The sequence below is a fragment of the Pipistrellus kuhlii genome, unplaced genomic scaffold, assembly GCF_014108245.1.
Source record: "Pipistrellus kuhlii isolate mPipKuh1 unplaced genomic scaffold, mPipKuh1.p scaffold_m20_p_3, whole genome shotgun sequence".
NCBI classification, from domain to species: domain Eukaryota; kingdom Metazoa; phylum Chordata; class Mammalia; order Chiroptera; family Vespertilionidae; genus Pipistrellus; species Pipistrellus kuhlii.
Window position 1 is genome coordinate 102,775,228 of NW_023425529.1, and position 16,274 is coordinate 102,791,501.

Consider the following 16,274-nt stretch of genomic DNA (forward strand, 5'->3'; position numbering starts at 1 on the left):
ACACTAAGACTTAGGAAAGCTCATAGTTCAGGTGTGAATTAAAGCTGCAGATGGAGATAGGTCATCAGGAAAGGTGATGTCGGTAAGGAGGATTAAGAGCAAATCCTTGCACTTCCAAATAAAGGGTGGAAAGGAAGATGAAAAATTAGAGCTGTTAGAGAATTGAAAGGTAAGGTATATCATGGAAATAGATAAGAAAATGCATTGTAAAAAAGAAAATAATTGAGGCCTCTGATTTCTGGTTTAGCATGTAAGGAGCCTTGAAGGTATGGTATTATGCCATTCCAAGTCAGTGAAAAAACTGACTGAAAATCACTAACTCTTTCTAGGTCCCACAAAGAACTGAGGTCATAGAGAAAAATCATAGCCCCCTAAAACTGAAAAGACATGTAGCCAGTTACACAATTCTTCTATGTGCACAAATCTGACAGTTAAAAATTCCAGGGAGACCTATTTTAAGGAGGAATCCCCACACCCTTAGGAATTTTAGCTTAAGGAACCCTACCAGGCTCCCATACTGAAGAATTCCCCCATATTTTCTGCCAAGGAAGGAAAAAGTATCCATTACGAAATATACCAGAACATTCTGTTATTCTTTTTTTCTTTTCTTAAATATATTTTATTGACTTTTTTACAGAGAGGAAGGGAGAGAGAGAGAGAGTTAGAAACATCGATGAGAGAGAGTCATCGATCAGCTGCCTCTTGCACACCCCCTACTGGGAATATGCCTGCAACCAAGGTACATGCCCTTGACTGGAATCGAACCTGGGACCTTTCAGTCCTCAGACTGATGCTTTATCCACTGAGCCAAACCGGTTTCGGCCATTCTGTTATTCTTAATAAGGCCTGCCCTAAAAAGAAACTTTTTTTTACCAGAAGATGGGGAAATATCCAACTAGAGCACCTTTTAGCCTTCTTATCTCATTAACACAGGGGAAGGGAAATGAAAAGTACTTGTTAAAAGTCACAGCCAAGGGACACAGGCTCACAAACAGACTAAGACTTAATGATAGGACTAGAATGCATCTCCCTCCCACAAGTCACTACATCAATAGAGCTCTTACATGAATGGCCAGATTATTATGATATCTGAATACATAATAATCTGGCCACTAGGTGTAAAGGGTCTAGTAATAATTAATGTCGTTTTTAAACATTCGTTTAAATTCTTAACCTTCAAACACGTGGTATCTACAGAACGTGTGAAGTGCAATTAACAAGTTTTGCTTGAAAAAGTTTGTGTTTGGTTTGGTTTTTGTTGCAAAACTAGGGCTAAGAAGATGGCGGATGAAGAGCATATTCGGCACTGCATGCTTTACGAGTTCCAATTAGGAAGAAAAGCAAGTGAGGCTGCAAACAACATCTGTAGTGCTCTTGGTCAAGATGCAGTTAGCGCCAGAAAATGCCAGCATTGGTTTGAGAAATTTCGCGAGGGAAATTTTTCGTTAGATGACAAGAGTGGTCGAGGCCGTGTGTCCAATTTTGATCAAAAAGCTCTTCAAGCTCCTTTGGTGCAAAATCCTCAAATTACCCAACAAGAGCTTGCGACAACTTTAAATTGTTCACAGAAAACAATTTCCAATCAATTGCGTGCACTTGGCAAAGTCCAAAAGTTTGGAAAATGGGTTCCTCATGAGTTGACCGACAACTACCATAATCAAAGAGTCACAATTTGCAGTTCGCTCCTCTCTCGTCAAAACCGTTTGCCGTTTTTAGAGCAAATTGTTACCGGAGATGAAGAATGGGTGCTGTATGTTAATTTGAAAAGGCGGCCTCAATGGTTGGACAAAAATGAGGCTCCGCAGCCCACGCCAAAACCTGACTTGCATGCGAAAAAAGTGATGTTGTGTGTTTGGTGGAATTTTAAAGGAATTCTTCATTATGAACTTTTACCATCTACCCAAACCATTACAAGTGCAGTGTATAGTGCCCAACTGGAAAGGTTAGCCCAAGCTTTAAGAGAAAAAGAACCCGCGCTGATTAATCGGAAGGGCGTAATTCTTCACCATGATAACTCACGACCGCATACTGCAAGAATCACTGCTGAAAAACTGCGCCAGTGGAATGGGAAGTTCTCCCTCAACCTGCATATTCTCCTGATATTGCCCCTTCTGATTACCATTTGTTTCGTTCTTTGCAAAACTTTCTTCTTGGAAAAAAATTTAATAATGAAGAATGCCTCAAAAATGCATTGACCGAATTTTTTGCATCAAAATCACAAGAATTTTACAACAGAGGGATTAAAATGCTTCCTAAGCATTGGGCACAAGTAGTAGAAAACAACGGCAACTATATTGTTGATTAAATTTTGTTGTATTGCTTAAATAAATTCGATTTAAAAAAGTATTAGAAAACGACATTATTACTAGACCTAATATATTCTATAGAATAAAAGACTAATAAGCAAATTTCCCCCTCAATTAGGAGCTCAACCAGCAGGCAGGCCAACTGCCCATATCCCCTCCCCTGGCCAGGCTGGCGGTCCCCACCCATGCACAAATTCATGCACGGGGCCTCTAACATACCACCCATGCACAAATTCATGCCTCTAACTCATGCACCGGGCCTTAACACACACACACACACACACACACACACACACACACACACACACTGAGTGGCAAGATTATTATGCGTTCAGAGATCATAATAATCTGGCCATTTAGTGTATGACACAACAGGGAAATACAACTGAAAGAACTGCATGTCTCAGACCATATTTAAGTATAAGTCCCCAGAGAAACCCAAAGGAAACAAATAAGGTAAAGTTTAATTTCCCAAACCACAGCTACTGCAAAAAGTAAACACAGCCTAATCCGTAGGCAGCTAAACATAGAATATCACACCAAAGCCCTATTTATCTCAGTTTATTTTACCTAGTACATCATGTTCAACTTTCAACAAAGACTTTGAAATTATGTTAAAAGATGAAAACAGTTTAAAGAGACAGAACAAGCAACAGAACCAGATTAAGATATGTCAGAAATGCCGAAACCGGTTTGGCTCAGTGGTAGAGCGTCGGTCTGCGGACTGAAAGGTCCCAGGTTTGATTCCGGTTAAGGGCATGTATATCAGTTGCGGGCACATCCCCGGTAGGGGGTGTGCAAGAGGCAGCTGGTCGATGTTTCTCTCTCATCGACGTTTCTAGCTCTCTATCTCTCTCCCTTCCTCTCTGTAAGAAATCAATAAAATATATTTAAAAAAATATGTCAGAAATGTTAAAATTATCATATTTAGAATTTGAAATAACTATGATTAATATACCAAGGGTTCAAAAGGAAAAAGTAGGAAATACACAAGAATATATGGGTAATGTAAGAAGAAAGACAAAACTCTAAAAAATGAATAAAAAGGAAATGCTAGAAATCAAAAACATTTTAACAGAAATGAAGATTTTTTATAGGCTCATCAGCAGACTGGATACAGCTGAGAAAACAATGAGTGAACTTGAAGAATGTCAACTGCTAGGAACCAAGATCAATAGTAATTAATATAAATGTGAGAAGTCCAATCAGAAGGCTGAATGGGGCTTTTTTATATTCACAGAGTGAATATCTACATTTTATTATCTACTGCTGACTCAATGGCCTAAAGCAAATGCCCCCAACCTGATAAACTTATTGTTTACCAAACATTACCTTTGATGTGTCTGTTTGCATTCCTAAAAGGCAATTGTGTATTCTAGTAAATAAAAGCAGATGGGAATGAAGACTCAGTAGAACTTGGTCCCTTATACCAAGCTCACAACTGGTTTCCCTCATAATTTCCAAATTTACATTTCTTGTCATATGTATTAATTTGCCCATCAGCTCTTTCTCCAAGTCTTTGAACCCGAGGCCATGCAGGCCATGGCTTCACATTTGGCGCCCTTGAACTGACTTGGAGAAAATTCGCCAGAGGGGAAAAAAATTACTGGATTGGTGGTAGATGATTAACTGCATGAAAAATGAAATATAGTGGCAACCATACTTTGGTAAAAACTGCTGTTTGAATTTTAACCCTGCTAAGTCTGGCTCTGGCATCTGATTAAAACACTGGGTACTTACCTCAGCTTCCAGGTGGAGACCTGGAGGCTAAGGCAATTTTCCCATGCCTGGGACCAGGACCTCAGGAGATTAATTCCCACTGACTCAGTAGCTTCATTCAAAACTTGAATGCTCAGTAGCTGTAGATAATTAACATAATATAATTAATAGAGACTAACCGCTGAGCTCTGCTTCTGTGTTATTGCTATCGCAAGATAGGACCACATTCCAATGTCCAGTGGGATGTGACTGGGAACCAACCCTATGGGCTGTCCCCAGTCTTTAGAATGTAGTCTTTAGGATTTAGAATTTAGAACAAAGGAAAATTCCTGTGGTTTGAACCTTTAAAAGGGACTTCCTACCCCTGAAACAGTGCAGTCGTGTGGAGACCACCTGCGTGTGGTGCTCTCACGGCTGTCCTGGCCAGTTATTTCAATAAATCCTTGCCTGCTTTTTTAAATTAATCATCAGCCTCCGGTGGTCTTATTTTGAACCCAGGTTTGGACCCCACAACAAAAAACTCATGTCAGCTGCAAAAGCCCATGGATCTATAAGTGCTGGAGTAATTTCTTTTGTTTCAGGCAGACCTTAAAGGGGCAGCTTGCATGCTCAAGGATAAGGGAATTGCAGTGTCAGAAGATCTTCTTTTACAGTTTTTCCAGATTATTATAGAATATAATCCATGGTTTTCTGATGAGGGTGCATTGGATATTGAATGTTGGGAAAGAATAGGTAAAAACTTGAATGCTCAGCAGCAAGAAAAAAGTTTGCCTCCAAAATGTTTCTCCTTGTGGAAAATGGTATTGCATTTGCTAGAGCCTTTCAGAGTAGAAAGACCTCTTCATTTTGCACCTTCAGCTCAAATTGGAGGCGTGGCCTTCATGTCCTGTTCTGAAACATTTAAATTGCCACTAATAGAATCACCTATGCAAAGAGCTATCTAAGGATTAAAGGACATGACAGTAGATGATGAACTTGCTTTTCCTATTATACAGGTAGCTAATCCACAACTTCTAAATCAAATAATAAGACACCATGAAAGATTTGACTTTAAAATGACAAAGGCCTTGAATGATAGTGTGATATAGAATGGCCCTAATGCTCCATTTACTGGAAAAATTATAACAAATATTTCTGATGCATTCCTAGCTCATTATGATTGGTATTCTCTGGCCAATGCAACTCTGGATAGAGGAGATTATTTGCTATGGAAAGGAGAATTTTTAGAGAAAGGTCAAGACAAGCTTCTTCAAATCTAGACAGAATGTTCCCATAACCTTTGAGATGATTGCAGGACAGGAGTAATTTAGTGACGTCCAGAATCAGCAAATGAGTAAATTAGACTTTGTGGAAGAAAAGCCTGGTGGACTTTTCCAGCAAAAGGGGAGCCTGAGGGAACCTTTAGTAAGTGCATGCTGAATCATTCTCTGATTTTGTAGCTTGCCTCACTACAAAATCAGAGAATTTGAGATGGCAGATTCAACATGAGACAACAGGGGACATTTTGACTCAGCAATTAGCTTATGAAAATGCCAATGCTGATTGTAAGAAATTTCTAAAGCCTCTAAGAAAAAATAGCACTATCACAGAAATGATTTGAGCATGTCAGAATGTGGGGTCAGGCATTTTTCAGGCAAGCTTATTAGCTGCCACAATTACTATGAAAAATAAATCATGTTTCAATATGGACAGCAAGGATATTTTATAAAGGAATGTAAGCAACCAAAAAGGACACAAGGTGGAGCTTTAGGAGAAGGCGTGAGCATTCTGCCTCCCAATTCAGATAATGCAGGTTTATGTCCCAGATGTCAAAAAGAAAATCATTGGGCCAACCAATATAAATCTAAATTTCATAGAAATGGCCAGATATTAAATCAAGACATAGGAAATGGTCAGCCTCAGGGAAACAGCCAGAGGGGCTTCCCACAACCCTATTGTTAAATAAAGGAAATTTCCACCCTGCCAGACCCACAGTAGATTCCCTTGTTCAACTCACTCCAGGAAGTGCTGGTTTAGATCTCAATATACAATAACAATCACCCTGATCCCCAACATGGCTGGAAAAGTTGTTCCTACAGGAATTTGGGGACCTGTGCTCCAGGAACATCAGGCTTAGTCTTAGGGAGAAGTGAAAATACTCTAAAAGGACTGACTGTTTTTCCTGAAGTCATAGATTCAGACTATAAGGAAGAAATCAAGGTAATATTAGAATCCAATCATATTATGCAAATTACTCCAGGTCAAAGAATGGCTCAGCTCCTGCTTTTACCTTATACTTTGCAAGGTGAAGTTATAAATGAGAAGAGAGGAACACAAGGATTTGGAAGCTCAGATATATATATTAGATACAGGAAATTAGCAAGACCCGTCCTATGATTAATCTAAGAACAGAGGGAAAACTGTTTAAAGGTTCAGTAGGCACTGGAGCAGATGTTAGTGTTATAACTCAAGAATTCTGGCCTCCAAGTTGGTCCATGGTAGAAGCTATAGGCTCTATTATATTATGGGAGTTGGAGACCCTGATAACACACAATGCAGCACTGCAGTGTTAAAGTCCAAAGATGAGGAAGGACAAACAGGATGGTTTCAGCCCTATATAATCTCTAGAATTGCAGTCAAATTATGGGGCTGAGACATTTCAGAAGGTTTACAACCCTGTATTATTACTAGCAAGGGACAACAGTTAATAACTCAGATGGGATATCAAGCTGGTCAGGTTTAGGAAAAAATAATCAGGGGATTAAAGAACCCATTCAGGCCAAAAGACACACAAGGATTAGAATATCAGCCTTTTTAGGAGTGGTTACTGCTCTCTCCTCGCCTCCATGCTGAGCCTATACAATGGAAAGATGATAGACCTATATGGGTAGATCTGTGGCCATTAACCACGGAGAAATTAAATCAATTCATGAATTATTACAGGACCAAGTAGGGGCTGGTCATATAGAACCTTTCAATAGTCCTTCGAATACTCCTGTTTTTACAATCCCTAAGAAGGCAATAGAAAAATGTCAATTGTTACATGATCATAGAGCTGTTAACGCTACTATGCATACCATGGGAGCTTTACAGCCTGGACTCCTAGCACCTTCACAAATCCCTCTAGATTTGTGAAGGTGCTTGGCATTGCAAGATAAACGAAGGTTTGCCTTTTCAGTGCCATCTATTAATAATATAGGGCCTATGAAAAGATATCAATGGAAAGTTTTGCTTCAATGAATGGCCAATAGCCCTACTTTATGTCAAAAATATGTAGCTCAAGTTATTCAGCTTTTTAAGAGACAAACATTCCCAGTGTTATATTGTCCATTACATGGATGACTTGCTCCTAGCGAGTCCACAGGAAGAATAGACTTTAGCAATGTTTTCCTCAATTAAAAAAGAACTTCCTAAATGGGGCATAAAAATTGTTCCAGAAAAAGTACAGAAAGAAATGCCTTTTAAATATCTAGGTACCATAATTGAAAACCAATATGTTAGGCCTCAAAAAGTAGAAATATGAAAAGATTGCCTTAAAATCTTAAATAACTTTCAAAAATTATTAGAGGACATTAATTGATTAAGACTTTATCTAAAAATCTCTACAGGAGAAATGACAAATTTACTTAATATATCTAGAGGTGACTCTAATCTTCCCTCACCCCAAGTATTGACAGATGAAGCTAGAAAGGAGTTACAAAGAATTGAGAAGACAATCTCCTTAGCTCAAGTGGCATAGGTACTGCCTGAATTGCCTTTATTGGGACAGATTAATCCTAGTGCAAATAGTCCCACTGGAGTCATCTTCCAAAATAAAAACTCTTTTGCTATTACTGAATGGGTCCACCTAAGACATCAATCCTCTAAAACTGCAGTTACATATATAGAACTTATGGCTCAGTTGGTATTTCAATTTATAAAGCACTGTAGACAGCTTAGAAAAGAAGAACCCCAATGTATTTTTACCTTTCCCTCACTGGGAAGCAATTAGAAATGTTATTTCAGACTAAGTTAAATTGGAAGATTAGACTGAATATATATTCAGGGGAACTTAGTTGTCACCAACTGAAAGATAAATTATTACAATTTCTGTATTATACCACTATTATTATACCAAAAAAATACTAGGCAGGAGTCGATTCCTAGAGAATTAACTGTTTTACTGATGAACAGTTAACAGCAAAGCTGGTTATCATACAATGAATTTAAACCAAGTCATTCAAGCTAGTCATACTTCTATACAAAGAATTGAATTAGAAGCTTTTAAGGCTGCATTGCAGGATTTCTAGGAGCCTCTTAATATTATCTCTGACTCTTCTTACGTTGCAGATTTAATAAAGAGAATTGAAACTGCTCGTTTAAAATGGCTCAGTGACCAAAGTTTATTTTTACTATTTAAACAAGTTTAGCAGATTGTACAACAGAGACAATATCCTTTTTATATCACTCACATCAGGGCTCACAGTTTATTACTCGGCTTGTTAACTAAAAGAAATGCACATGCTGATCAATTGGTTGCTTTATTAAAACAGGCCTGAGAGTCTCATCAGCTTTTACATCAGCCTGCCAAAATGTTGTCTAGACAATTCTCAATCACTTAACAGATTATCAGAGAATGTCTCAATTGTATGTTACATCTACTTCAGTGGCCTAAAACAGGAATAAACCCTAGGTTTGCTAAGGGACCATATCTGGCATATGGATGTAACATATTATACTCCTTTTGGATGCCTTGGGGCATTGCATGTCTTTGTAGACACCTTTTCAAAAATCCTATGGGCTACTGTTGGGAGCCGAGTCCCCTGCCGACCTGAGAATCAGGGGATGGAGCAAGGGTAGGTAGCCTGCCTGCTCTCCCCCAGGAGTCGGGTCACTTGGGGACGTGGCAAGCAACAGTGTCCTTCGTTCTGCTGTGCGTGCAAGATTGGAATCTGCAAACATGTCCTTGAATTAACGTAGCAGAGTACAGCTGGATGAACTTTCCCAGGCAGCTATCTCCCTGTGTAGGTCTTAAGGAACTGGCACGTAGCCATCATGCTGAGAGAAGGCCATTTGGAGGAATGCCCAGCTTCAGGGTATAAAAGAGTTTGCGCCTTTAATAAACTTGCTGCTACAGTGCCACCGAGCATTCCAGCCCTCCTGAAGCCCTTCTGCCTCTTGTCTTTTATTTCTAAGCCTCCTAGCCCGATCTTCAGGACCTGCAGTACCGGCTGGATCCGGTAGCCTACTGCTTCTACAGGGGAAACAGCAAAACAGGTTATTAATCATTGTCTAGGTGCATTTGCCATCATGGAAATTCCAAAAATTATTAAAACTGATAATGGACCTGCTTACACAAGCTGTCATTTCCAGCAATTTTGTAAAACGTGGAAAATTCAGCACATTACAGGAATACCATATAATTCCAGGGATAGGCCATTACTGAACGACATCAGTAACTAAAATTCTAACTTGAAAAACTAAAAGGGGGGATTATTATGGAGAAATCACCTGTGGGTAGACTGCACCAAGCCAAAATTACTTTAAATTTTTTCACTTGTGATGCTGATGGCAAGACACTCATAGAGTTACACTGGTGTCAGAATAAAACAAAGGAAAATGGTCTAGTTAAATGGAAAGATCCTGAGTCTGGTTTATGGAAGGGTCCCAACCCATTGCTAACAGTTGGTCAAGGATATGCTTGTATATTTCCAGAAAATTTCTCCAAACTTGTGTGGATTCCCGCAAGAAATATTAAACTGCAACATGGATCCAAGAGAGGAACTAGCCTGATTAATGAGGTCCTTGCACCTGGAGCCACACCTTGCAGCTGTAGACAATCAGCTACCCCAGCCATAGACAGCAGCAGCCCTAGGCAACACACTGAAGATAAGGAGTGGGAGATGAATGCTGAGGATATAAACAGCCCAGAGATGACTTGGTAAATGATAAAGAAGACATTGCAAAAAGCTGAAGGAAATTTTGAAGAGACCAAAACCCCAAGAACGCCTAAAAACGCCTTTCTTGCCATGCTGGCAGTCACCAGCTATGCAGTAATATCACTAAGGGCTAGTGGGTAAGTCCTCCTTGGGTAAAACCCCTTACGTGGGCTGCTCCCCCGTAAGTAAGTAAGTATATGGACAAAGTATAATTACACGGTGTCCCCACCCAGCTTCCCTTTTTATATGACACAGAATCAAACTACTGTTCTTTTGTGTGTATAATTAAAGAGAGGTTTTTCTGGCTAGCATCGACACCAAAGGAGAGGGAAGCAAAAAACTAAATACATTTACTATCAATGCTTGATCCTGGGAGAGGCAAAGAGAATTTAACATTACTAAGGCCTCCCCCAACTAAACCATTATGTAAAAAGACTGATGAATGGCACCCACCAGTGGCAAACTTAAGAACAGTTTTTTCTTTTGTGAATTGAAGCCCCTATGGGTCTGCCTATAGTACTAATGAATGGAAATCAGCTGCTGCACTTGCACCAGCACAATGATATAGTTTAAAATGATAACTTCAATGAAAAATCACCTTCTTGGTGCTTAAAGTAAAAATAACTACCCTTGATATTTCGGAATTACAGCAGAATATTGTATAATTATCCCATGCACACTTACAAACTAATTCCTTAGATGCCTAGTAGCAATTTAAAGAAATAATTTACTCCTTTTCACTGTACCTGCTTACTTTTGCTTTTTAGCATAACCACTGTTGCCTGTCTCATTCTTGTTCTTATATTTTTAATTTTAGTCTACAGATGCAAAATAAAAGTCTTAAAAAAAAAAATCAGAGCTCTGCAAGTGGCATATCAACATCTATTAAGAAATTAAAGAAGGTGGAAATGCTGGAAACCAAGAGCAACAGTAATTGACATAAATGTGAGAAGTCAGGTCAGAAGGCTGAATGGGGCTCTTTGATATTCACAGAGTGAATATCTGCATTTTATTACCTACTGTTGACTTAATGGCCTAAAGCAAATTACCTCACTCTGATAATCTTACTGTTTACCAAACATCACCATTGATATGTCTTTTTGCATTCCTGAAAGGCAATTGTGTATTCTAGTAAATAAAAGCAAATGGGAATGGAGGTCACAACTGGCTACCTCCATAATTTCCAAATTTACTTTTTTTGTCTTGTGTATTAATTTGCCCATCAGCCCTTTCTCCAAGTATTTGAACCCAAGGTCATGTGGGCCGTGGCTTCACAGTCAACAGAAATTTCCAAAATAAAATGCAAAGAGAAAAAAAAAATAAAAAAAGCAGATGAGAAAACCCAAAGAATTGTGGGACAATTACAAAGATATAATGCACACATATTGGCAATACAGAAGGAGGAGAGAAAAAGAAACAGAATAAATATTTGAATTAATAATGTCTGAAAACTTTCCAGATTAAAGATAAATACCAAACCACAGATTCAGGAAGGCCAAAAAACACAAAGCAGGAAGAAACCAAGATGGCGGAATTTGGTAGACACCTGAATGCAGCCTACCACAACAATTTTGAATTTAGAACTGGAAAATAGGGGAAACATCGCACTGAAGCACCAGACAGCTAGCTGAGAGGAGGCTCTACCATCGAGGAAGGAGAGGAAGGCACGTTGAGCCTCAAGAACTGTGAAGATGAGGAGAACTGTGTGCGCAAAAAGACGGACACCTGAGTTTGCTGCTGGCTTCCTCCAGGCACGCAGAGAGGGCGGACAGCTAATGCAGCTGGCTTTCTTGTTCGGGAGGGAAACAGAACCACCCTATTGCTCTGATAGATGGCCCCAGTCAGGGAGAGGCCAGACTGTCAGGCAATGGGCAGAGATCTCTCGGAGGTGTGTAAAGCCAGCGGCCATTACTGCGGGACTCAGAGAAGGGCTGACAGGAAACCAAAGCTTGTCTGCACCAACCCGAGACTCCGCCCCATCCAAGTGGAGCACAGAAGCCCTCCCAGAGGTTGGCTTTCTCGTTTGCCACGAATAGGACGTTTCTGAGGAAGGAGGAATCTAAAGCTTGTCTGCTCCTATATCAAAGAGGTGCGAGCACCTGCAACCAATCTTGCAGGATTCACCAAAGCTTGTCTGTGCCACCCGAGACTCCGCCCCACCCAAGCAGAGTACAGAAGCCCTCCTAACTGAGACACTGCTGATCCTCACAGCCAATTGGCTTGGAGATAAACACTTCCCAGTGATACCAACAACAAGCAAAGCTTAACAACAAGACTGCACATACAGCTCACAAAGAGCTATACCAAGATTGTCCACCTCAGGTAACTGGGAAGTCTGTGGTATTGGGCTCTACCAGAACACCTAGCACACAAAACTATTCCATCAAATCAGGAAAGAAGCTAAAATGCAGAGAAGAGGCAGGACACAAAGGAAGGCGATGGAGGATAGTAAGAGAATGGACATTGAGTTCAAAACTACAGTTATAAGGTTTTTTAAAGAATTTTCTAAAAAAGGCCGATAAAATAAATGAAACCTATGAGGATATGAAAAGAGAACAACTAGAAATAAAAAGGAATCAATTAGAAATAGAGAAATATTTGTCTGAAATAAAAAATATTACACAGAGTCCTAAAAACAGTCTGAAAGATCGCAGGAATCAAGACAAAGGTTTGGAACACAAAGAGCCAGAGGACACTCCTCTGCAGAAGCAAGAAGATAAGAGAATCCAGAAAGTTGAAGATAGTGTAAGAAATCTCTGGGACAATTTCAAGTGAACCAACATCAGAATTATGGGGGTCCCAGAAGAAGAGAGAGAGCAAGATACCAAAAACATACTAGAAGAAATAGTGACAGAAAACTTCCCCCACCTGGTGAAAGAAATAGATTTACAAGTCCAGGAAGTGCACAGAACCCCAAACAAAAGGAATCCAAAGAGGACCACACCAAGACACATCATAATTAAAATTCTAAGAGCAAAAGACAAAGAGAGAATATTAAAAGCAGCAAGAGTAAAGCAGGTAGTTACCTATAAAGGAGCACCCATATGATTGTCAGCTGATTTCTCAACAGAAACCATGCAGGGCAGACAGTTATGGTTGAAGGTTGGATTCCAAGTTGTGGCATATATTTAGGTTGTGGGTCTGATACCCCATTGAGGCATGTAGAGGAAGCAATTGATTGATGTTTCTCTCTCACATCAACGTTTCCCTCTCTTTCTCTCTCTGAAATCAGTAAAACATATCCTCGAGTGAGGAAAAAAAAAAAAAAAAAAAAAAGAGAGAGAAAGAAAGAAACAGAAAAATGTTAATGATTTGCTAAAGGGTAAGGTCCTAAGAGGTTTTAAAAATTCCTATTGTGCATATAAAGTTACTTGGGACATAAATATTTTTATATGTGTTCATTAAATAGAACTCCATATTTATTGGTTTACATGCAAATATAAAAATTACAGAAGTAGAGAATTTTTAGGGAAAAAATATCTATACTTTGTCAAAATAAAAATAAACACAAAAGAATACAGAAGTCAGAGGAATAATCTACTTGTTTCCTAAGTTTTAATTTCATTTATTTCTTCCAGATTCTAAGTACTACTTTATTCCTTCATTGGTTCCAGAAATATTTGCTGATGACTACCCTCAACCAGAAACAGGATACAACAGGGTTCTACCAAGTTCCAGTCCCCCAAATGTTCAAATTCTAAAAGAGAACCTAGAAGCTAAACACAGGAGAAGGGCAAGATTCTAGACATTATGGGGAAATATTTTAAAGTCATTAACAGGAAATGACATAAGCTATAGAATAGGCTTGTGGGGAAGCAGTAAAGCATGGTATTGAGAGCATATCTTTTGTAATCAAATTAAAAAATGTGGGCAGATGCTGATCATGCCAGCAAAGGGACTGGAGAAAACAGAAGTTTGTAATGTGGGCAACTGAGCGAGGAAAGAGGCTGCATAATTAACGTGCAAAGTGCTCAATAAATACTAATTTTTTTCTTCCTTCTCAAAAAACTTACCTTTCTGCACGAATCACACCACTGTAGTAGGGGGGATCCCAAGGCATTAATTCCTACAATGAAAAAATTCAGTTATGAAAGCTATCGACTATTTCACAACGTTTATCAATAATTTACCTAGTTTATAAAATATAAACCAGTTATTATATCAAACAGTTCTATAAAACCCTAAAAATTCATGACTTGGCAGGAAATACCAGCCTCTTTATTTTAACTTTCCTATAATCAATGAGTGAGACTTAGAGGTAAGGCATAATCCCAGAATTTGGGGAAAATGTAATAAATATCATTTTAAAATATCCTATCTAATAAAGAGGAAATATGCTAAATGACCCTCATGCAATTGCAAAGATGGAGGCACCCATAGCCAATAAGGAGGTAATGTGCTAACTGACTACCCGCCCTCAAAGATGGGGGCACCTACAGCCACAAGATGGCAGCACCAAGTCCCCTCTGCACTGCTGGGGTGGCAGGGGCAGGCCACTCTGCGAACCTGCTTTTTGAGTCTCCCAATCCCCTCAATCCCCCAGCCGCTCAGGGCTGGCCTGAGGCGCAGGCAAGCCTCGGATGGCTTCTGTCCAGACTCCCAGGGTCACCCAAGCCTCAGGTAACCAGGGCTGGCTGAGATGTGTGCTGCCGGCACTGGCAGCAGCAAAGGTGTGATGGGGCGTCGCCTTCCTTTGATCGCTGAGTTGCCTCCCGCCCCTGAGGGCTTCTGGACTGTGAGAGGGGGTAGGCTGGGCTGACAAACCCCTATCCAGTGCATAAATTTTCATGTACCGGACCTCTAGTAAACTAATAAAAGTCAACATTAATTGATTAAATCAACCATGTTGAAACCTTTCCCAAAATATAATCCATAAAACATAATGGAGGTAAGATCAGTGTATTAAAGATAAGATTACGTTCTTTCTCAACCTAAGCAAGAAGCTTAGAGTGGATCCCCAAAATGAAAGCAATAATTTAAAATGTAGCTGAAACCAGTCTGGCTCAGTGGATAGAGCATCGGTCTGCAGACTGAAAGGTCCCAGGTTCAATTTTGGTCAAGGGCATGTACATTGGTTGCGGGCACAACCCCGATGCGGGGTGTGCAGGAGGCAGCTGGTCGAAGTTTCTCTCTCATCGATGTTTCTTGTTCTCTATCTCACTCCCTTCCTCTAGGTAAAAAATCAATAAAATATATTTAAAAATAATAATAATTAAATAAATAAAATGTAACTAAAGCAGAATTAACTCTAATCTTAGCTAAGAAAATATGCCTTAGAGAAATGCTATAATAATACTGTTTTTGACAACTGGTACAGAACAATGAGTTAAGATAAACTCGGATACCTAAAGGATCATCCTCCCCACAAACTATACAGGTGACAAAAAGAGTGTTTCAGAGACAAGGCGGTGAAGTCAGACTGCTTGAGTTCTAGTCTTTGATCCACACTAGTTTTAAGACTTGGAAAATTTATTTCTGCTCACTGACTCTTTCTTGTTCTCCTCCTACATGACTTGATCTCTTCCAGACAGTACCCTGAACCCACTTCCTCTGAATTGCCCCCTCTCTCAGTCTACTATGGCTGCACTGGCCTCCCCATGGTTCCCTGATCACAGAGGGCAGCTTCTTGCCTCAGACCTCTGCACCTGCTGGTTCTCTCTCTTAAAATGGCCTTCTCTGTACTGTTTCCATGGCATACTCCTCACATCTTCCAAGTTTCTGCTCAAGCCCACTTAACTGACCAATATGTATAAAATAGCCACCTCTGTCCCCTTTTCTCTGCATTATTTGGCCTAAAGCCTTTATTCATTTTATATTTTTACTAGAGACCTGGTGCACAAAATTTGTGCACAGGGGAGGGGGATGTCCCTCTCCAATCTGGGACCCCTCAAAAGATGTCCGACTGCCTGTTTAGGGCCGATTCAGGTAGCATCTGACATTGACTGTCAGGCAGGCAGTCAGACATCCCTCTCACAATCCAGGTCTGCTGGCTCCCAACTGGTCGCCTGCCTGACAGCCTGATCACCCCTATCCACATCCTTGCCAGTCTGATTGATGCTTAACTGCTCCCCTACCAGCCTGTTTGCCCCTAACTGCCCTCCCCTGCAGGCCTGATCACCCCTAACTACCCTCCCACGCAGGCTTGATAGCCCCCAACTGCCCTCTCTTGCAGGCCTGGTCCCTCTCACCTACCCTCCCATGCTGGCCTGATCACCCACAACTGCCCTCCCTTGCAGACTTGGTCCCTTCCACCTGTCCTCCCCTGCTGACCATCTTGTGGTGGCCATCTTGTGTCCACATGGGGACAGGATCTTTGACCACATGGGGGCAGCCATCTTGTGTGTTGGAATGA

General features: G+C 40.2%; 1 protein-coding gene across 3 annotated transcripts in view; it reads right to left on the bottom strand.

Annotated features, from left to right (window-relative positions):
- Window positions 1-16,274, bottom strand: part of LOC118729008 (mitochondrial intermediate peptidase) — a 181,588-nt gene that overhangs the window by 116,536 nt on the left and 48,778 nt on the right. For all 3 annotated transcript variants that reach the window (XM_036456232.2, XM_036456229.2, XM_036456231.2), the window contains exon 10: window positions 13,936-13,988. In XM_036456232.2, coding sequence (XP_036312125.1) covers window positions 13,936-13,988 — 53 coding nt within the window. The remainder of the gene's footprint in view (window positions 1-13,935; window positions 13,989-16,274) is intronic.